The sequence below is a fragment of the Calonectris borealis genome, chromosome 12, assembly GCF_964195595.1.
Source record: "Calonectris borealis chromosome 12, bCalBor7.hap1.2, whole genome shotgun sequence".
Taxonomy (NCBI): domain Eukaryota; kingdom Metazoa; phylum Chordata; class Aves; order Procellariiformes; family Procellariidae; genus Calonectris; species Calonectris borealis.
Window position 1 is genome coordinate 2111966 of NC_134323.1, and position 23971 is coordinate 2135936.

At 42.3% G+C, this 23971-nt stretch overlaps 1 protein-coding gene across 3 annotated transcripts in view; it reads right to left on the bottom strand.

Moving 5' to 3' along the window:
* The window catches only part of GLG1 (golgi glycoprotein 1), an 81903-nt gene that overhangs the window by 16851 nt on the left and 41081 nt on the right, over window positions 1–23971 (bottom strand). For 2 of the 3 annotated variants that reach the window (XM_075160956.1, XM_075160957.1), the window contains exons 3-9: window positions 22765–22851; window positions 18622–18837; window positions 12128–12331; window positions 11048–11119; window positions 8582–8765; window positions 6512–6726; window positions 77–198 (exon numbers count right to left, since the gene is read on the bottom strand). In XM_075160956.1, coding sequence (XP_075017057.1) covers window positions 77–198; window positions 6512–6726; window positions 8582–8765; window positions 11048–11119; window positions 12128–12331; window positions 18622–18837; window positions 22765–22851 — 1100 coding nt within the window. Of the gene's footprint in view, window positions 1–76; window positions 199–6511; window positions 6727–8581; window positions 8766–11047; window positions 11120–12127; window positions 12332–18621; window positions 18838–19647; window positions 19889–22764; window positions 22852–23971 lie in introns of those variants that run through there. The other variant, XM_075160958.1, reaches the window with a different exon arrangement.

Consider the following 23971-nt stretch of genomic DNA (forward strand, 5'->3'; position numbering starts at 1 on the left):
CACACCTCCAACCCTGTATGAATTGCTAGTTTGGACATTTCTGGATAGGTTTTAGTGGTAACTGAAAGCCACCTACATCGGGTCTCCAGAGCGAATGTGCTTGCAGGCGGTCTGTATCACCGATTCACAGGCCTCATTCAACGCTCGGTCAATGCGGTAATCTGCACCGGGGTCGGTTTCTTGAATCAGTGTTTGAAGCTGCAAGAAATTGTGGAAAACAAATTATAATAATCAAAATGAGAGCACTTACAACTTCTCAGCCTGGCAATTCTATGCCAATAACAACACTACCAGGTAAGACCTCTGCTCTACAGTTGCTTTTTCCAAGCGCTTGTGCTGCCAACTCAATTACCAGACATGGGAGTCCAGTGCTGCTGAACCCTAATTATCCTTATGAAGCAGCCCAGGAACATTGGAGGAGACTGGTCACACACTGAAGGTCAACTGTATTCCTGGACCACTTATATACCAATTTACAAAATGGAACTGGTAAAATCTGAATATTGTATTTTTGATCCATCCTCATCCCATAAGGCTGATGATACCAAACATGCAAATTTGTCACACTTCCATGAAGACTACCCACTGCTCTAAACTGAAACCCAAATCAATGTTTAAAGGCCAGTTGCCTAACTACAAACAAACCTTAAAAACGTTTTTGAATTGCCTGGAGAGGACACAGAAGTTTCACTGAAATACAGGATAAAATGTCCCATTCTGCTGGCCCACAAAATCTCATTTCCTCAGGTATGCCTGCTCAAGCTTTTGGAAGCCAGGGTAACCACAATTTGGTCTATATTAAAGAGTTTTTAATATATAAAAAGATAAAACTACATAATTATTAAACACTACTATAAAATTTTATATAATATCATATCCTATATATACACATATATAACAAAAGCAGGGCATCGATTTTTATCTACTTAAGAGAAGCCATGGTATAAGAGAAAGATGAAAACAAAAACTTTCCAAAGATTCAGAGACCAGGTGTGCTAACTTGAAGCTGTGATGTCCCTGCACTCCTTTTGTGACTTCGAAATACTTTCAACTGTCATAGGTAAATACAGTATGAACAGTTTCAGCAAGTCCTTCCTTCTTGTGAAACAGTTATTCTGATTAAAGCTTCAGAAAAATAACTGTCTCTTACCAATAAGGAAACATAATTTAGCATCCACAGCACTAAGTTTCAAAATGAGATCCAGGCACAGCCCATGGCATCTGAACTCGAATTCAGGAGGCTGGGCCGGGGGAAAGGAATTTGGGCAAATCTCAAAATCTCACTTAATCTATAGTTTTGGGGAGAAGGGTAGCCTTCTGGGCCATTACTCAGCCCAGGATCCCCACGCCCCACCTCATTTCCCACCAAGCACTGAATTCCCAAAGCCTGAACAGACAGACATAGGGCAGAGACTGCTATCATTCCACAGGCAAACATTTAGCTGGCAAATTTGGAGCAAAAAGAGAGCTTGCTTAGAAGGCAACTGCACACCGACATCAAATGGTCTACACTGTTAACATCTTGACACTTACTTAATGATTTTTGTCACTGGCGCCCAGCCCAACTAAATCAAAAGCACAGTTACAAATTTTATCCTCCACCTTTCAAAGTCTGCACCATCCAGGAAACTTCCAGGGGCAAAGCCCTAACATCACCAAACACAGCGAAGGAAAAAAAAAAAGCATCAGAGAACTGGAGAAGGCACAAGCTAGCGCTATTTATCCAATAGGAAACTTGTCATCAAGAGGACAGACCACAGACTGCGCGGGAGGAACACAGGATTTCCTGCAACTCGCTCTTGGCCAAAGTTAATTAGGCCCAGCCTCAGTTTCTAAGGGATGCAGGCAGCTCAGAAGGGTGCTGCCTAGCAGGCACAAACGGTTGAATCAAAAATTCTTGGGATATTTTCACTCAAAAATAATAAGAAGAAAAGAAACATTTTATACGACTCAGGCAGTGGTCAAACAGAAGCCAATACAGGATCCAGTTCGTAGTAGGGAGCTGCACCTTAATCAGCAGGAGAAGAGAGAAGTGATAAGTCCTTTACAAACTTCGTAAGAGTCAATGCAAGGAGGAGAAGGATATGGTCGTTCCGGGGGCACGCACACACACACGCACAGCCTGCACGGACGGGTAATACTCTGGACGTAAAGTGCTGGGCTCACTTCGTGTCAGATGTTTACATACAAAAAGGGATCAAGTACGATTACTGGAATTACTCCCTCAAGGACAAATGGGTGAATAAAACCTCAAACCTGACACTTTCTTACACACACAGATTAAATAAACTGGCCAGAGTGTTAAGAGGCAGGATTCTTCCCCAGGTCTCAGTTTAAGTGGTATTTGTGTTGCTATCAAGTGGAAGAGGCCAAAGCGCGGTGGCTACGACAGCTCGGAAGCACCCGATTGCCTCCCAGTCTCTCTGCCCTGGTTTGGGCGCTACTGCAGGATTCCCAGTCCCGATTCTCAACCACGTGCAAGACGTGCAGCAGCGAGCCAGCTGCCCTGACTGCAGGGGCAAGGGAATAATTTGGCACTGGTAATGAAAGTGAAGGTTTTATAGGATTTTCTTCCCTCCCACAACAAACCCTTGCAGCTGAAAAGCAGCTGGATAACCTTTATAATCCTCTGAACTTTTATCCTGAAGTGGAACTAAATTAACAATTAACTGTCGATTTATTAGCTGTATTAGAAATTGAACGCAGAAATATCTGCCCTTTTAGCAAGGATTATAGTTTTACCTGCTGAAGGGACTGAACAGAAAAAACAAAAGATGAGACCAGAGCAACATAAAAATCACGTATTTGAGAAACAGTTTCCCAGCAGCTCTAGTACAAAATATTGCTTCCACTGAGCAACACCGCAGGTGCCAGACACTGCCTGTACAGCTGTAGATCTTTTAAGGGCTGATGCTCACAATCAAGGAACACGTATATCTGCTGTCTGATGACCTACAGCATCACAGACCCACCCTCCCTACGCGCAGGATCTCCACCTTTGAAGAATAACATAACAATGATATTTGCAGAAGACCATTTAATGACTGGAACATATCCAAGCTGTATATGCTTCCCCAAAGCAAAGAGCTTGTTTTACATCGGAAGACGTGCTCCTGAAGCAGTATCTCATTCCGATGACTTTTTCTTTTTTCTTAATAAAATGCATGCCCCTATAGAAGTACATCAATAGTATAAATAATAGCAGCCCTATCCTTTGCTTCAGAACAGGCAGAGCTCTCTCCAAGACGGCAAAGCCAAACCGCAAACAGCCCTTAAGAGGGCACACTGCTAGAGCGTGCCTGTGATATGCTGGGGTAGGGAAGGTACTTAAGCCTAGTTAGGCAAGATAAGGCTGACCAAACACCTAGGAGTTTTTTTGAACTTAGGCTGAGCCATTTACGTTACACAGAAAGCCATCGTTCCTCTACCATTTACAGAACCTGGGCATTTTGGCAAATTCACTGATCAAAACCGAGACAAAAAACCACACAGGTCTTAAGACGTTTGGCTCTAGGCATGCCTCTGGCACAACAGCACGGTTAACCACGAGCGCAGACTCTCATATGCAAGATCATTCTGGTTGAGGTGTCTCACAAGAAATGAAACCCCTTCGATCAAGAAATCGGGGTTTGAGAATGCATTTCGTTGACAGTTTTAAATACAACAAATCACTCATATTCCTCCTGCAGGAAAGGGTATGAGCAGATGCTCCTGCAGGAAAATAAAATCACGGAGGTTCTTAGGTTATGTTTTGTTGGTTTGGGATTCTTGTGTTGTTTTTGGCAGATGGACAGACAACTTCTTTTCATAAGGCAAGCAGAATCAGAGCAAACCTTGACAGACAGGACAGTAAGTAAAAACAGATCCAAATTAGATGTTTCCCATTCCAATTTCCTCAAGCAAACTGTCTAGGCAAGCATGTCTGAAGATCTACAGGACTAGTCCTACTGCTTTGAGCTAGCCAAGAAATTGAAGTGCTGTATTAGCGTTACCTACTGATGCTACTAAAAGCACAGGGACCCAAGTTTTTGACTCCATATTGAAAAGAAAATATCTGGAGACAGGCCCAAAGCAACTGTGTTGTTTTCCTCTGTTTCCACAGGTGATTAGGTAGAGATGCCACAGACCAGTAGTTCCACCATCAACAGCCACATCAAAGTTCAATCTGAGAGCATCAGCACCATGTTCCCGAACTAAGAATTGCCCAAGAACATCACAAAGCAAGGACCAACATCAGTCAGCTTTGGTCCAGCTGGACTTGGGCTGAAGCCACGTGGACAAAGCAGTAGCCAGAAAGCAAGCAAGCAGGGGAGGGCTGAAGAAGCCATCCTATCTGCAGATGAGGAGCCATTGGAGGTACAAAGTGATAGGACATCTCACCAACATTACACTGCAGACAAAAAAACCTCCAAAACAAAACAGTCCATGCTCTTTGATGCAGTCTGCTTACTAGTTTTTGGAAACCCCAACACAGGTCAATCTTTCCCCCATGAATGAATTTACCAAAGCAGCACTTCTGAGACTACCCACATGTCTCAAAGACTGAACTATACTGACACATGGCAACAAAGAAGCTGAGAAATCAGCTTCAGAAAAGCATCAGTGGCTCAGCAGAAGCATACGTCAAAGGTGCTCTCTAGGTATCCAAAAAGAAATGAAGTAGCTCCAGCTACTATGAAGGGATAGACCTCTAACTTGCCTTCTTCACGGCCTGTCATATGGGCCAATCTCATAGGACAGGCAAGTTTGAGTCTCTTGCACAAGCTGCACAGTATCTGGAAGAGTTTCAGGCAATATTCTCTTCCTTATAAAGATAATTTACCTACCATAAAAGGTAAAAGCAAGAAGCTCATTCTAACCCAATAAATCAAAACAGAACAAAACCAGTGACAGCTGAGACAACCATTACCATTCACATATAAAAATATAAACAATAAATTATTTAGTACCTCAGAAGTGTAGGCAGCTACATAATAGCACTGTGCCAGTCCTCAGGAACCCAAAGTATTGGAATGTTTATCCTATTCTTGCAATCATCTGTTTCCTCTTGCCCATAAAAATATGGACAAACTAATCATGTTTTATAAAATCAACACTTAATTTGTTCCTGCGGTCGTTTGCACAGAGAACATAACACAGGTCATTCAACTTGAAGGGGAGTCATGGAGAAGCCCTGCTGTTCCATCAACTTACTGAATAAAAATAAAGCAGAAGCTTAAGTATAAGAGAACTGAAAAAAACCCCTAGAGATTTCTTTTTCCCCAAAAGTCTGAAATCTCGTACCATTTTCGGGGTCCCCTGCCTTGCCTTATGACTTGTTCTGAACACGCACTTCATGATCTGGAAGTTATTGCCAAGATGAACTGATCTTCCGACAATTTGCAAATAATCAAGTTCTGAAGCAGCAAGTTCAATTTTGTATTTAAACACAAACAAGTATTCAGTTTTTCACACTAATGTTGCAAAGCATAAGTCATGCACTACAGCTTACCGCAGAAATGACTCAACTGTACAGCTGCTGCACCAATACACCTGGTATTTATGCAGAAATAAGCTTCATCCTGTCCCTTACAAACATTTAACAGATATTCCTTTATCTTTGATAACATACACAGACTGGCAACATTTTGGGCTTAGGCTTTAAGCTACATTTACACAGAAAATGGACTACAGTGGTTCCGTATATTGCAGGAGTGAAGAGCGTACATCCCCCCAAATTCCTACATCAGCACTAACACTCCCTAGCCATTTTTAGCATTGATGTCACTTTTCCAGGCTCATGGGTCATTAAGAGCAGGTATTAAGTACAAAAATGTAATATTACATTAAAAAGCACTAATGAGTTTGAACAAATATTAAACAATTGTTTTCAATTTAAAGAGATTACGAACAGGATGCATCTGGGTCAAAATGGGAGTTTAAAAAAGGCAAAAGGATCATCCCATTTTAAAGAGGTATTTTGGAGAAGAACGACATTTCTTTCAGTGGCTGCAACTACAATGACGTGCAGCAGTACATTGTACCCACCGGTCCCTGAAGTTCCATTTCCATCGTTTAAGCTGAATGAAATAGCAAAAATAAAACTGAGTGGAAAGGTGCTTTGAGAAGGTTTAGTGCATTTCCAAGGACAGGGCATAGGGGGAAAAGGGAAGGAGAAGGAGTGTTTTAACACTTATAAAAAAGCAAGTTTCCCTACATCTTGCACCCAGGAGAGAATTCCATGGCTTTAAAGCTGCTGAAGAACTACTGGAGATCCAGCACAAAATCCAGAGCAAAACAATCCAAAATGTATTTTTCGAAGGAAAAAAAAAACCATTACTAATGTGCTGCTAGATACCAAGTTACACTTCATACCATGACAATTACACAACTGCCTCCAGCATTCACTGGTACCCAGCAGAGCCAGACTGCCTTCAGAGGAATCTCCATCGCAAGGCAAAATGTTAACAGACAAATCGGTGCTTCTACCAACTGAGCAACCTAGAAGCGAAGTGATAGAAAAGCATCTTACTGCCTGCTGACAATTCAGCCCGACGTTTCCCTTTTCGCCCCGTACTACTTTCATCAGGCAATGCAGGGTGCGACCTTTCCGATGCAGGCCTGAGCAGTGGTGTTCGATCTCCCCTCGGCAGCTCAGGATGATTTCTGGGCTCAGCGAGAAGTCTTCCATTAGCATGCGCCGGTAATCCAACATTTCACCCTGGCACTCGCTGCTCACTTGTCGACCTGAGCCAAGAGAAGACAACGCGATTTAGTATTAATGCTTAGCAGAGCCCTTCTTGACCTATGCTACCATCATGTTGGAAGAACAGGGACGATGTCCACACTCTGGACAACACCGGATTGCAACAAATGTGCTAGAGCAGACGTACTGGGGATTAAATCACTTGTTATGGTAGCTCCCAGCATTTAATTGAACCTGTAGAATAGCCAGTCTATGGATTCAATACATGGATTTGAAAAAAGGGATTCCTGAAAGATCAGGAGAATCTTATTTTGGATTTCACATTACAGGAGGTGCTTCTGAAGAAGAGCTGAAAACGCCCAGTGGATCTGCAGTTCTGTGGTACAGGTCAGCTCTTCCCTATATGCTCAAGGGCTCGTTTTTCCACTGTAGGAACAGAAGTCACCTCTGGTAATTTACCAGCTTGATATGTAATTAGGGAAGGAATTTGTCCAGACAGCAGGTTAAGCATTTTCTGAGGAAAAGGTTTGCTAGAGCAATAGCACATACTTGCTCAGGAAGCCAAAACATGGATTAGAATATGACACCAAGAGTGTATACGGAGTGTCTAACAAACCACTGCAGTTGCACAGAAATTTGACTTTAATCAATTCCTAGTTCTGCTATAAGCTTTCCTACAGTCCCCATGTAGACAGTTTGTTGGTTTTTTTAATCAAAAAGAACATGTCTTTTTTGCTATGCCCTCCCCTAGCCCCCATCACAACCTATTCATACAGGTACAACGTCCCACACAACGGAGGTCTTGTACCCCCACAGGGGCTCCCAGGCATTGCAATAACAGACACGTGGAGGTGTGTGGAATAATTAGTGTTCCTCCTGGGCTATGCTTCCTGTACGAGCCACACACTGCAGAACCTGTCCACCGTGAAAATGGAAGTTAATAACTGAACAGCAGTTTCCTGCATGTAATTCAGGAAAGCACCTGCCTTACTGCAGGGAGAAGGAAAAAAACCCACAACTTTTCCACAAACAGCACACATCATTTCCACATCAATCAGAAGCAATGAGTTATTCAAACTCACAAATGCACAGATTGCTTACGGTGTTACGGCAGCCTTTCCCTCCCGTGCCAGGGCCATGGCAGCATGCAGCCCTGCTGCTGAATCAGAAACCACCCCGCTGCATGCCAAGGGGGAAAACAAACAACTCTCCAGTGCAGCTCTAGAGGATATAATGTTTTACATGTCATGGCAACTTCACAGAGAACCATTAGCATGGTCCTGCCGTATAGAGCCCTCTAATGCCTTTGGGACAGCTGCTGGTGTTAGGACATCTCCAGCTTACGCTAACTTAAATGAACAAAAAGAATATTCTCACACTTATCTTCCTTCTATATAGGAAAAACTAGAGTTAGAGAAATTAAGGCATATATCCACGCTACTGAACTGCAGGGAAAGAACATTACTTACAAAAGTCAGAGGACTGAGTATCCCGGCTTTCCCTGAGTGATGATAAACAGGTTCTCTATTCTGTGTTTTAACCTAGTAACATATTTAATGCTTACTACATAAAGGAGGAAAAAAGCTGCTTGAATTCACAGTGAATAGAAGGCTTTGCAATTACACACCGTCAGTCCAAGTAGGATTTGCTATTTTGCATTTTAAACTTCTTGCCTACACAATAGGAGTCAGCGTCAGAGGTTTACTCAGCTATTCTGATCTTCAAAACAGCAGTGATGAAAGCATTGTGATGAGGAAACTTGCCTCTGAACCCAAATTTGGAAAAGGGTACTTGGAGAAGGGGACTGTAAATACATATTGAAGCTGAAGGTCCAAGAGAAACATTTAAAATCAAGGTCCCAGCAAGTCACACATCTCTTGATTGAACTGCGCTTACCTCTGTGCACAGCAGACTCTAAGCACATCAACAGATAGGAAAGCCTGGCTTCCCGAGACCGGGGAAGGTTCTCCACATTACAGCGGTACTTCTTCAGGTCACTTTTACAGGACTTTGCCAGCGAGTAACTGACTTTGTAGTCTTGGGCGATCAGCTTCTGGCGAGTCGTCAGCGCATCACGGCACTGCAGGAGACACATTGGGATGGCTGAATGAGCTTCTGCACGCTGGTGGCAGAGAGCTAGACCTGCTGCTGTTAAGTTTTCAAGTTGTGCTTCAAAAGACGACTGATGCTTTAAAATTCAGGCATTTAAGCTGGACTGCAGTTAAATTTCATTTGTCTCATAGAAACCACACAGTTAACAATGCACATCGAGGTCAACAGATCAAGGGTTTTAAAGGCAGCAACTCTCCGCAGAGCACTTCTTAAAACTGCACATTCATCCAGCTTTTTGTGAAGAGCTATGGCTGAGAGCATGACTCATTCTTGGTAACTAGGATCCGTTGCTGACATTTATCCCAGCTGTGGAACACACTCACCCCATGCCCTCAAGAAACAACTTTTTCCAGTCGCATTTACAAAATAAGTGTGTTCTTTGGATTTGTTCTGCAACGTGCCGAACAGATGACTGCAGATAAAGCAGTCTAACCATGGGAATTTCTAGCCATTTTCCACAACTGGCGAGGCTCACGAGGATGCACTGTGGCCAAACCCGAACACAGCAGCTGCAAGAACAATCCTCTAAATCTCATCCAAAAAAGGGCCTGTAAAAACACTGCTACGCTTTGTAGCTTTTGGTTTAAATTATATGAAAATTAAATCCGAGGGCGGCAGATAATTCAGAATAGCTCAGGCAAATTTGTCCATTCTCGGCCTATTTGAAAGGAAGGAAAACTGCATGTGTAGGGTGGGGAGAACAGGGAGCAATCTCGGCACAAGGAACAGAGAAGCCCTATAGCCCTCTCCCCTTCCTTACATCATGTTTTTGACTTTTCTCCCCCTCCTTCCCATACCCACTCCAGGACCTGGAAAGCCCTACTCCAAGATATTCCCACCCCCTCCTTCACGCTCCCATCTCTGTGCCATGACTGGGACCTTGGAACTGGACAGACTTAAAGCTCTGGACAGAGGGAATACAGGCTCACAGGTACCTTATCCCCCAGAGCCGAGGAAGGTCGGGTACAGCCAGGGAGCCCAGCCTGGCGAGCAGTTTTGGATTACACAAAGCAAGCCACCCACTAGGCAGCTATCGTTGGCTACATGTGTATGCAGCAGCCGATGCCATCAGCAAGGAGGGACTTTTTACTGGGTAACAGCTTCCACAAAACTAGTGACTTTGCAGATGGTCCAACCTCGGCAGCTGCAAGAGTGAGAACTAGATTTTGTGTTCCTCCTGCTCTGCAAACCGCACCCTCAGAGCATCTGCCCCTCTCTCCCTACCAAGTCATCTGCTACAGCTTTGTCTAACCTCTCAACACCTTACATTCGTATCTTAGACGGTCATGGAAAAGACCCCTCAAAAACCACCACCGTCCCTGTACAACCAAAAACAGGTTAAGTAAAAAATAGCAGTCCATTTCAGTAATGCGCTTGTACAAAATGAAGCTTTGTTCCAAGCCCTCAGGGATCACTCTCTCAGTTTTGAGTTTGTCAACTGGAACCAAGCTTTCAGAGCGCCAACGCATTTAAAGAAAAGGAGATGAGTCTGATCCCTCCAGGCCTCTGAATCGGGCTCCTTCAGCGGAGCTTCTCCGAGGAGGGCTTTACAGATACCCATCTTTGTATCCTTCCAGACAGATGATATTCCATATAATCCCAAACATTACGATGCTGCTTCCGAAATCACTGAAGGTGTTGCTGCCTTTCCAAATCACCTACACCAATACAAACTCTTTTCAGAACTGGCTTTCCAGAACAACTTTTTTGTTGTTGTTGAAAACCACATCTTCAGGAAAAACATAAGGAAAACTTCAGTAACTGAACTGTGCATCTTTCGCACAGAATTTGCTGCTTCGCAGTCAGACATTCATAGCCTTGAAAACAAAAGGGAAACACACACAGCTTCCTGTGCTGAGGCATTTGGGCATTTTGTTTCTAATCTGTACGTTATAACACCGTTTATTCAAGGCTTACCCCAGCATGATGTGACTTCTACTTTAAACACTCAATCACAGTGCTACCCCTTGAGCTCCATGTCTACCTTCCCAAATTACCCACCCAAAAGCTTTGATTTATTTAAATCCTTAACTTTAAAGGCTGTAACTTGAGTACAATTAATTCAAGCCATCAGCACGTAGCTGGAAACACAAACATATCAAAGAAAAAGCATCTGTTAAAGCAGTCGGTTTTCTGACCATGTAGATGATGGATTTTCCTCAACACTGGAAAAGAATAATGTAGCCTGGGCTGACGAATGATCCGATGATTTCTGCATTAAGGATTTGTTTCACTAAGACAGATACCTACCTTCTCGCTCATTGATTCTTCAAACTTGTGATTAAAGAGGCACTTGTAGACTCGGCCTTCCCCAGCCTGAGTCTGTGAAACAGAACAATAACATTTACCATTAAAGATAAGACTTGTAATGCTTAACAAGCAAGCTAAACTACGCCTAAAGAAATTTTTTTAAACTAGAAATATATTAAAATTAGTATTTCAAATGACAGTGATAGCTTCTATACTACAAAAATATTTTAAATTTTACTGCATTAAAAAAAAATCTGGTTGTGTTCATCACCCTTTTAGTGAGAAGACGCTCAGCTGATACAAGCTAACTCAGACTGAAGGACGCAGCTTTCCAGCTCATCGCTCCAAGGATAAGGAGGGCTGCGAGTAGAGTCAGACCAGGCTTACCTTGTGCAACAACTTACCACTGCAGAAGGGAGCAGTCACTTGCTTAACAGTAACACAAAACAGGCTGACAACTACAGGAGTTACGAGGGTCTTTCTCCCCACTGGTGATATTAGCCTATTTTCCCTTTATACGATACACTAGAACTATTTCAATAATGAGCGCACAACCTGGCATTATGTTTGCAACCCACATTTTCTTTCCATTCTGCTCCCTGAAAGTGAAAATATATCCATTTTTCTTTGTTTGTCAGTCTCCCATTTCTTACTTCTTTTCATTGTAAATGTTTTTCTGGGCTTTAAAAGAAGATGACATTCCAAGGGGGCCTTTGCAATCATGATAAAATAGATAGCTATTCTCCTTAAGCTGCAGCTTAACGTCAATTTTGCTCTTCAGGTAGACCCCTTTGCTGCCTCCTCCCCATTCGAGTCATTCCACTCCCTGTCACACCAGCTCTGATGCCCATTAAACCATTTATGCCAATTCAGTTCATTAACCCCCTGGAAATAATGCTTGTTTGTTGGGTGAGTGAATTTAATACCAGATTTATTGCAAAATGACAGCTACAAGGTGTCTGTTTTCAGTATTACATGATCTCGCGCAGGCTCCACTCTACCGTTCCATTCCTTCTTCCAATGGGGTTTTGTTTTTTTAATGGATTACTATAGAAGAGAAGGCAAGAGGAAACGACTCACGTTTTCACAAAATCGTTCTCTATCATCTCGGCATGCAAAGTAGAGATGCCGGTCCAAGTGGAAGTCATCCGAAGAGAGTTCAGCTACACGAAGAATTGCTTTCTTACACTGATCAGAAACCTTAATTCGAGGATCAGTCTCCTCCGCCTCTTTTACCAGGCCTTTCTCCAGGCATGCCACCACTTCTCCTTGTGAGTGGGCATCCTATATGAGAAGAACAAGACAACATCTGTAACCAAGCACTTACATGATCAAGTGATATGTGATTCTGGATAAGCACCACATAAATTAAACAACAAACAAACTCTCTGCAGTTACTTCCAAAAGTTCAGCCTAAACTGCATTTACATTCAGAGGAGGCAACAATTAATATCTGTACTATCCACACACTTTATACATCACCATCCTGCTGATGGTCACCATGAAATCCCCCCTCCAGTGCTCTGGGTTTGTTTTAATGTGTCTTAATGAGATTATCACTATTTAGTCACACTGCTCAGAGCAGTTTACCAAAACGGCCACATTATCTTTAATCTGACATAGCTCTCTTCGCACCATGGCAACAGCATCACATTAAGAACATACTTGGGGGAGAGAAAAATCATAGTTCCTCCATGCTGAGACAAGCCTTCAGTTTGGGTGGTGATAATTAGTGATGCTAAAAAGGACACAAAGAAGCTCTGACCAACGAAGGCTTCTCAATCCTAATTCCTCCATTAAGAGAATAAAAAAAAATTCAGAGCATTCAAGAGTAGATGAAGTCTCAGACAAAGCAGTTCTGGCCCAATAATGTACACCACGTCCACTGTTCTGCAAGCCTGAAGGCAACTTTGGGCTATGACCAGCGGCTGCCAATAAACGTAGAGAGCCTGTGCTTTGTATGAAAGCCCGGAAGAGGCAGGGCAAAGCTGATAAAAGCTCCATTTAAGTTCCCTACATCCTTTTTACGTGTTTAGATAGGGAACCGTACCCCCTCTATACCTCTGTAGAAGGTCTGATTCCTCTAATAAACAAGAACTCTTCTGGAACAGATCTCTCAAGGCTTCTGCAAGTTTTTCCTGTGAAGACCACCTTAATTTATGCTGCTCTGCTGTGAGAGGATATTGCTACTAAACTTATATCAGGCTATCTGGAGTATACAACAAGGCATGCATATTTGCATACATCTCGGCACTGGTGAGGCCGCACCTCGAATACTATGTTCAGTTTTGGGCCCCTCACTACAAGAAGGACATGGAGGTGCTGGAGCGTGTCCAGAGGAGGGCAACGAAGCTGGTGAAGGGCCTGGAGCACAGTCTGATGAGGAGTGGCTGAGGGAACTGGGGTTGTTCAGCCTGGAGAAGAGGAGGCTGAGGGGAGACCTCATCGCGCTCTACAACCACCTGACAGGAGGTTGTAGCGAGGTGGGGGTTGGTCTCTTCTCCCAAGTAACAGCGATAGGACAAGAGGAAATGGCCTCAAGTTGCGCCAAGGGAGGTTTAGATTGAACATTAGGAAAAATTTCTTTACTGAAAGAGTGGTCAGGCCTTGGAACAGGCTGCCCAGGGAAGTGGTGGAGTCACCATCCCTGGAGGTATTTAAAAGACGTGTAGATGAGGCCCTTAGGGACATGGTGTAGTGGGCATGGTGGTGTTGGGTTGACGGTTGGACACGATGATCTTAGAGGTCTTTTCCAACCTGTATGATTCTATGATTCTATCTGAATCACTCAGCTTGGCGTTTGCAGTAATCATTTAGGAGCTATCCCTTCCGCTCGCTCTGTCAAGTAGATTCACCCATTGCTGTTGCAGCAGCATGACTAAGAGAGCAGTCTCCATAAAACATGACCATGACTATTCAAAGCCATACAACTCTTCCAAATCTTTTTGGTCTGACATGTCTCCTCAGGCAGGCAGCCTTTGATTCCTGTTTTAACTCTGCTACACTTGGAGCACAAGCAGAATTGGCCAGTTACAAAGTTGTAAGCACAATCCAGAAGTATAATCAGTTTAAAAGAGCTATAAGTAGTTTTCCCTCTTAAAAAAAAAAAGGCAAAAAACCCAAAACCCACACACCCCAAAACTCCTTATTTTGGTTTACCCTTTTCTTTGAGTGGGAACTGGCCAACTCCACATGCTGGCCAGATACCAGCATCTTTGAAGAAATATAATTATATATCAACAGTCCCTTTGGGATTGAACCCAAAAGGGATCTGAGGAATACTAGTTAATAGTACGTTCACCACATTACTTAAAATTGCCATTTATCCATAACCACGCCAAACACAAACACCGTTCCGCAAATCCTTGTGGTCAGTCATAGGTAGTAATTACAACTGAGGAGCTGACAAGCGTAAATGATTGAAAACAACCATTTTAAGCTCCTCTGGCGGTTTTTTGCTCCAGCCTAGGTGAGGTTGCAGATGGGAGGCAAGGCAGACCGAGTACTCTTGCTCACCTGCAGCCTCCCCTTGCAAGCCAGCAAGGAGGGCACAAGGCAGGCTTTTCCTCCTAGGAAAATCAGAAGCTTCCTGGTTTCTTGCAGCGTGGGTCTAGATTCCCGGTCAGAGTCATATTATATATGAAAGTAAACCTATTTTTAATAGTCTAGTGAAAGCGGATTTCCATATGCTGGTTGCATTTCAGGGACACAACATGGAATGACGAATTTATTGCATTACTTCGCAAATACAATTTTTACATTTGGGTAGATGATCCTGCAGTGCTGGCTCCTCTGCTGCCCTGTATTAGAGCAATTTTAAAACATGTCAGACTTAACAGTAATAGAAACACACACAAGTCAACATAGTTGGCTCCGGAAAGATGCAGTCCTGCCCTTTCCTCCTACCTCCAAGCATTGACATGCCTTCTTGTAGTGCCATTCGTGTTCCTGTGCCCGCTTGACACTGTTCAGGAGATTTACTGACCTAATCTGGGGTTCGTTTTCAGGCAGATCAGGTCCCTGAGTGCTAGTGCTGACTAGTTAAGCCAGCTTAAGGAGGTCCTAACTCCATTTCTTCAAAAGTGCATGAAGGCAGCCAGGCTACTGGCCAAACAGAGTATAGATGGGACTTTACGAATGTGGTTTAGAGAAATATCACTTCAAGCTTTAATTATAGGCTAACACCTACTGTATTTAATATTGTACAATCTCTTAATGCAGACTGGAGGGGAAAACAAATGTGTGTACGGCTGCACTCAACCGTCTTTCTGAAACCTGACACGCCTCGAGTTCATCACTGTTCTAGCTGCAGACTTGCAGAAAGAAGTTAGAAAAGTGACCAGAAAAGAGTCAAGAGCAGAAAGGAGCAGCAGGCAGGAGGGTAAAACATAACCTGTTATGTTTTATGCTCATCAGCACAGCGCCTTGCACTGCACGGCCATGCTGACTTGCTGGAGCCAGAGCAGTCAGGCTACGGAAAACCACCCAGCAGATCTACGGCGAGTTCCAGTTCGGCACTCCAGCTGGCTAACCCGGACACCAGGGTTATGGTTACGGGGATGGCCCTTAGACTAGCTAATTCCCAGTACTTCAGCTGATAGGACACTGCCGTAATACTGCACTAAGTAAACAAAGACTGAGCTGAATGTTACCATCTCTTCCCATTTAGACTCGTTTCCCCTCTGTGTCCAGTACTTCGATGAAACCAGGGAAAGAGTGAGAGCAACTGTACTCGAAGGACTTAAGGGTGAAAAAAGTAAGAAAACAATCGTCTCCTAATGTGTCTTTTTTTAGGAGTCTGAAAAATACTATTATCTGGTAAAGTACTACAACAAATGTGCAATTGACACTTCTGTAGCCTTCATTATGGCAAATAATCAACTCCAGTTTGGACATCATGTCTAAATCCAGCACCCGGGCAACTACAGACTACCCACTAGTTTGATACAATCCTGGACGTTACTGGGATCGGGAAAGGAGCTCATTCTGATAGGCAGCCCAAGAAGAAAAGTTCCATTGCAATTACCAATTTCAATTTCAAACTAGATCCCTATTGCATGAAGCTAAAGCAAGCTTTAAATACCAGGAGACCAAATTTGCTATAGCGCACAACAGCCAACCAGAAAGGTGACTGAAACGACTATTAAATATTTCTCCATTAACTGGAAGAAAAAAACAACAACAAAAAAAATCAACTCCACAACACGTATTACAAAACCTAATGCTTTCAAATGACACATCTACAGCCTTTCTGCTATATATAGCAAAATGAAGTCTACAGTCAGACCGAGACTTTTAAGCTGAACTTTATTGCTCTTACAGAGCAGAAAACCAACAAGATACGTGGAAAAGAAAGCACAGAAAACATCACATTAGAGGCAACAAACCCAGCAGGAACAGAATTCAATTAGGAAATAGAAAGCAAGCTAAAACAAAAGAAGGAAGTACAGAAAAGGAAAATGGTTAGCTAGCAGAGGGGCTTCAAGAGGCAGTGTAGTTCCAGAATACCTACTGAAGTGCCTTTTACAATTAAAAAGGCCAGTTTATCCCACTATGTTACTATGATGAAGCTATCATTGCAATCTACTAGCCGTCTGATGTGGATGGAGTTAGTGGTCTAGTAGTGCTTACTTCCATTAAAAAAAAAAAGAGAGAGATGAATCTCTTCCCCCATCTTCCTCCTCAGGTGTCCAGGTCCTACTTATTAAATTCACAGTTACGTTCAGACGCACAAAAGGGTAATGACTGTTTCTCTACAGGCAACTCTCAGAAGCTACAGCGTGGAAATAAAACCTGAACGAGCATCTGATGGGAGTAAATTAGATGAGATTTCTCCAAAGCAGAAAAGGGATAGAACAGAACGCCAACAAAAGAAATGCTTGCATAGCCATTTATAGCTGTTTCCATAGCAGTATAAAATACTTCAATTGCTCTAAGTGCCAAGGATGACAGCATAACAAAAGACATCATATGACAGGCTGCGACGCTTTCCCAAACCAAGGCAAAATATTCTGGGTTAGGTACCAAGAAAGTGAGGAATATGCATAAACTGCACTCACCCCCATAAAAGTTTGGTTAGTGACTCGCTTTGCTATCCCGCAGAAACTTGGTGACCCAAAGTTTGCAGTCGTTTCCCTCTCCCAGATGCCTCGTGACCTTAGCCACCCCGGCCACCCTCACCCTTCACCCACCTTAACTTCTGCGACCGACACGGTGGGTTATGCACAGTCACGCACACAAGCCTGCCAGCAGTGGTTTCACTTCTACTATATGAGATTTGGCTTATGCTCACAAAATCCACCCTACTGTACCCTTCAGTGCTACCATAAGTATTTTAATTTTATTTTAATTTGGTCAAGCCACAGGTAATACGCAGACCTGACATCCAGGACTCCCGTATTACTCTTCTGATTCTATACTGATTGTAAAAAGCAACTTTTCATTTCATGAGATCCTTCAGCCCAGCATTAAAAGAGAGCCTTTACTTTATGGAAAAAGCAAGTTGCTCAGCTGTTACCAGTCTGAATCTGTGGGGCCTGCAAGTTCCTCCCACTTCTATGGTTGCTTTTGTTCTTGAAAGCGAGTCCTTATTTTTGTGCTTTCTGTTGTTCAGCTATGTCTTCTGGAATACGCTAGCACTTCTATTTAACACACTATCGATGTGAAGCTGCTTATAGAACTGGGAAAACTTGTTTTTTTAACCAAAAAAGTGTATTTTTTTGTTATACACCTCCTCATTAATAGCTGATTTAAGAGACTAATTATTAAAAGCATAAGAGCTATAATTTAAAAAGCACTGTAAAAAGTTGATAGGCTAATTTTATCTTTATCCCTAAACGTAAAAACTTGCTATAAAAGAAGCCACTCATTCCTGCAGCAATACATAATTGCTGCCTGCATTAGCTATGTTGAGGTAGACAGGGAAAGACAGTGCCTTGAAAATAACCCCACATGTAGTCACCACAAACTGTTCTTTGCATCAACCTCTGCTGAAGCCTCATATGGCAAAAGAACATCGATTTAGTAAAACCAGTACAGTATTAGTCAGTCTGTACTACTAAAATGTGCCCTTCAACCGTTTTCGGGTGGGCAGGAGAAAGGGGAAGCGAACAGATAAGAGCTCTCAATCCAGTCTATCAACTACAGCCTGAGAAAGCAGCAAGGGTTACAGCACAGGCCACATCACCTTGATAACCTTCCTGCGCCAGACCCCACCACGCTGTGAAATAAGCCGAGCAATAGGTCTGCTTAGATCTATTGTTTGGATTCACCGTACCGAGTCAAGCCTGACAGAATGTGATCAAAAAGGCAACTACCTACCAGATCACCCGTAGTGCGGTAAGGAAAGACAAATGAAAATCATCTCTGAAGAGCAGTCCCACACAGAGGAAAAAATGCATATTTATTAAAAAGGAACGATACAGAATCAGGACATCACCCTTTTCAGATGAGATATGCCATGTATTTTTTCAGTTGCAAGTAAGACAATAATACTACTGCAGAGTCTCCACATAAGTTTCCCGAAGTGAATGACTTTTACAAGCCTATTGACAATCTACATGTTCTCTGGATACCTTTTCTCCAGGTCGAATGCTGCCACATTTCAGGAGATTGATGTCAGCCTTGCAGTCATCCATGAAGCCACAGATCAACCGATAATCGCTGAAGATAATGGCTGTCATTTTAGTGATGTACTGATGGCACTGGTATTCAGTGATGTTGCCTCTGTGATCCACCAAACATGACACCAAGAAGCCTTTACCAACTGGTTCATCTGCACACTCCTTGATCTGTTTTTTTTTTTTAAAAAAAAAAAAAGAATAAAAATACAGAGGCTGCAGCTACTGAATTTAACCTTCTTTAAAAAAAAAAATCCTCAAAGAAACTTGCATCTGTAGCTTCAAAATCTGCTGGCAAAGAAACCCTCTAGGCTTTAGTTTGATTTTCAGTAAGTCAGAATACTTGAAAATATTTCAGAAATGAGAAATACCTCATGTGTGCCAGTATCTGAAGAAAGCAAACGCAGCGACCTTGAGGATTATAAACCCTCTTGCTCAATAATCATCTTTCATAATAATCACACTGAACCCCTGCAATCAAGTGGATTTGTAGGAAAAACGCTAGTTTGTCAAACCTTTATTTAGAAAGCTGAGCATATTACAACATCACTAAATCATACTTGGACCCCCATTAGCCACCTGACCTCATACAATATAACATTTTGGCTAGAAGTGAGACTGATTCAAAAGTCAACACAGTATTTATTGAACTGTTTACAACTTGCTGGAAGCTGAAAATTACTATAAAGGAAAATCCTCACCAAATTCATTTTTATCAGGCTCTTATAGAAACCGATTTTTGGTACTAAACCATTTTACTCAGTGGTCTAAAAAAAATTAAAATCATGGCTAACAAAAGCTGAAAGCTGTGCAGGGATTGGAAAAGCAGTGTACACGAAAAGACAGGTCCCCAATATAAATCACAGCCTGCACTGCTCAGGGAAGCAGACAGTAAGGCCAAAACCGTCACCTTTGGAAGTAAAAGATGCAGGCAGTTTTGACAGCGCCTTTCCAAAGGAAGCGGAAAACATGGTTACTTACCAGTTAAGGACGCTCCCCGAGGAATCTTGCGATAGGAGCAGTGCAATGCCTTGCTCCAAGGAGTACCGAGATTACACGGACTCTTTTTAACCCTGGGAAGCCCGTGCTGAAATGCTTGCCCAGCTCTGGTGTCCCCTGTTCAGGAGAACGCTGAAAACTGCAGCCGTAATGGCGCAGAAAGGATGCGTGACAGCCAGACACCGAAGTTCAGTGGTGACAGTTTTTCAAGCAATAGATACATAGGTTGACTTGATTACATCAAAGATTTGTTCCTGTACTGATGGGCTCATCAATCTAAAGGGAGATCCATGGCAATCAATAATCCAGGCAGGTTCAGATACCAAGCAAGGGCAGCGCCAAGAGAACAGGCAGTTCTCAAAACCAAGTTGGAATCTTTATACTGGAAATTTTAAAAAATGGAGAGCCATCTCTAGAAAAATATATTCTAATTCAAACAAGAATTAACTCGGGGCATCCTGTGACAGACTTATACAGGTCAGATGAGATGAGTAAAAGACATCTCTGCCTCAGCTTACGTGGCCATTACTTTCTATATAACAAAGAAAACCTGCAACATTTTCGACGCCGTTATTTGAAGGCAGATGTAGGCTGGTAGAACATTTTGTATTTAACCTATACAGCTATTAGAAAAACATAGTTACTAAGGTCAACGTAACTGTTATAGGTAAGGCATAAAATCCATTTTGAAGTGAAAACACATGATTCATTGCAGGATAAAAGGGAGAGAGCTGAGCAAGCCTTCGCCGAGAAAGCTGCATCTTCGGTTTGGCCCTACTTCAGCTCAAGTACCGCGAGCCAAACCCGCACACAACGGCAACATGCTGTCTTTGGAAAGAGCCCCAGAGCTCCGCGGCCTGAGCCAGTGAACTGCGTAAAAGACCAAGCAATCACGTTATTGCCTGGCCACTTCTGAAACAACCACCGTTATCTGGTAGCCAACTATAATTCTAGATTAAAATTAGTGCCAGAACTTAGAAAATCGCAACAGTTGAGAAAAAAGTTGATCTTTAAATCTATATTTAGCTGATAAAATTAAAGGTGGATTTTTCAGAATGCAGCTGGTTGGGACAGTCACCAATTCCCAAAGGACTTTTACTAGAAATTACTCTTCTAGTTTTATTTTGTTCTTAATACAAAGCAATACTTAAAATCAGAGCTCAGTCACCAGCAAGAAAACACCTACCTGTTAGTGTGAATTAAAGAAAAATATTAATAGGCTAATACTGCGTGTTAGCAGTACATTCCCACTACATATGTTAGTTTTAAAGAGTGTTTTAGAAATGCTTTCAAAAAATTAGTGGAATAGTTTACGCACCTGCCTCAGTAGTAAGTATCAGAAGATCAAACACATGAGATTATTGTTACTTATGCAACTTTTTTTTCTTTAAATAAAAACCACTCACCAAATGGCAAAATACCAGCAGTTCATGTTATCATTCACCACAATTATAAGAGGAACACTGGTGGTTAAGGTACAGCTAAAATGCTATGCTCTTCCCACAGCTTTTAGCCATCATATCCCAGATTTAGAAGGCATCATTTACACCAATATCAGACTGTCACTGCACAAAAGTGGTAATTACACAGACTGTTAAAAGAGCATTTTCTAGAATGCCTTCGTTGTAAAAATTCTGCAGCAGCTGTATGACATAAAACAGAAAAATATAATCTTCCCTATGACTGCAAAAAATGAGATTTGACACATTTCGCAGTGCTTGCTTTTGGGAGCTACTGAACTCCAAACACAACATAACCCTTCGATGCAAGCTGTTTTCTTTCCACTGTTCAATATTCTAGCCTTCTTGTATTAACTATTTTCTTGATCTCTCCTTCTACTAATGCTATTCTTACCGCAACTCAGCTGGTGCTGAGAAGGGGAAGCAGAACCCTAGCAGGCCATGAAGAAAAAGCAGTCATGTACCCCTCAACTACAGTACTAATTCTCAAACTTTCAGAGCCAGGCTGCTGTTGACATCTTCAATTTCTCAGATCTTCATGTGTTCCTCTCAAATGAAAACTTTGTAAAGAATGGGCAACCACACAGGTGGTTCCATCAAAATGTGAGGACTTGGGGAACCACTCATCTTAAACCTGCTCTGAGCACTGACATATTCCTCTTGTCTAATAAGCAAGTCTTCACCACCGAAAGCTAGACCTATAGAAAATAAACTGCCAACACAAACTGTGGTTGGAGAGACAATCTGCTACTCATGCGACTGATTGTCTTTCAAGAAGAGCTACTTTAAAAGCCACGAAGAGGCCATCATCCAGAGCAAACTGCATTTTTTTTAAAGAGCAAGATTATGGGTAGGTGAAGTTATTTGGTGGATATACAAATGATGTTTTTCAGGGCACGGTTTAATGACTGAATTAAGTCAGCTGAAGCCTGTACTGCTGTGAAGAGCCTTGGTTCCACTGCTTCCCCTGAAGTCTAGCTAAAAACTACCCCAACCAAAGGGAAAAAAACCTCAGCTCAGTCAGCTCCCGTGTGGCTGAGCACACAGCCTCGAGAGCTCTAGCATGAGCACAAGGAAAGAAACGATTAATCAAGTAATCTTTGAAGCTGGACTGAGGTGTGTTGATGCCTGAAATACAGAGGACTAACTCCTAGTGCAACCTAAAAAGAGGAAATTCCTAACAGAGAGTCCTTGGAATAATTAAACTTTGAGCCTCGAAGAAAAAAAAAGCTGATTCATCATTTGATGTCTACGTGGTTATCCTCTGCTAGCAAGACAGAATCCAAAACCAGCCTTACGCTAAATTCAGTGGAACCCCTGCTACACCAACACTGCTGCGATTGTCCAACACTTGATAAAGAGGGGACAAATCCAATCCACAACAGATTTCTGACAAAAGGTCAGGTAAGAGCTGATGGGTTGTTAGTTTATTATTTCTTTCCCCCGCCCCTTTGCCCGGCACCACTAAGGTAACTGGCTTTTTCCACAAGGAGATCAAATTAATTACGCCTAGTAATTTGGCATGTAAGACTCAAGCTTCCCCAAACCCAAAACATTATTCGCACACCAATTCACTATCACAAAGAAATGAAAAAAACCCTAGCGCCACAATAGCAGCCATGCCTTTCTTCTGGCTTACCTCTGCAATAGTGGACTTGCAGACTTCTCTGGCCACGGATTCGAACTTCGGATCTGTAGTCAGGTTCAGCTTGTAGTTCCACAAGAGCTATAGAGAGACCATTTGTAGAAAGGAGGTTTAAGAGCTTGCCATGGAGAATGACAAATATTTTGCTTCAGAAAAGAATGAAACATCATTTATTCCCAATCTGTATCATCATCCTTCTACAATGCAACAATCAATGCAAAGACTCCTTGACAACAACTTTGTCCCTTCATTTCTGCAATAATTTTCTCATCTTGAACAAATTCAGACTGTTAAAAATTTCTCCATAAGGTCATGAGCTGACTCATTAAAAGGAAAGATATTTAATGAAGACAATTTCATAACTGAAAGGATAAAACAATGAAAGCTGTAAATTGCTACCTGCTGCATATTTAGCAACGTCTTTAGCCCACCACACCTTTCTGTGCCATGACTTGTCTGCCTGATGCAAATGATCTAACAAAAATGAAGTCCTCAACAGGAGCAGATTTCATGCTGAAAACCTAATAAAAGCCTAACAAAAAAGGAAGGAGGACAATGCAGCTGGTCCCTTGTTCACTTCCTTCTGTGAGGGGCTGCGACCAGACAATTTTTTGGATGCAGATATATTTCAAACCTAAGAGGTTCTCTCTCTTGCTAAGCACAATGATGCATTAGAGGTTGGACTGCAAAATGGCTCGGTAAGGATGACTGTTCTTCTAGGAGCCAGAAATTAGCTCACGTAGGAGCCTAGAGGCATTTGATCACTGTGCAAGAATCAATCTTGGGCAAGTCACACTCTGCAGATATATACACATCCCAGATGTCCTCCTGAGGCACCATAAAGTAAAAATAGAGGGTAAGATAGCAAAACCTCAGCAAATTAATAGCTGAGATGTTGCCTGAGAAAAGCTCTATTAGTTCATCCGTTTTCCCCTAGGAACTCAAGTTGCATTTAAACATTTTTCGTTAACATAAAGATTAAGTAGTTTTAAAAATTCATTTCAAATACTCTGCCTTTGTGACAAAATCAAATTAATATCAAAAAGATAAACAGTTTGGTCAAATTTTATTTTGAAGTTTCAATTGTACACAAACCCCTAAGAAAACACAAAAACATGCTCGTACACAAGGAAAGCAGTTTTACATTATCTCCAAGAGGGTGGAAGCACGCACAGAGAACTAAAAATGGAATCAGCACAGA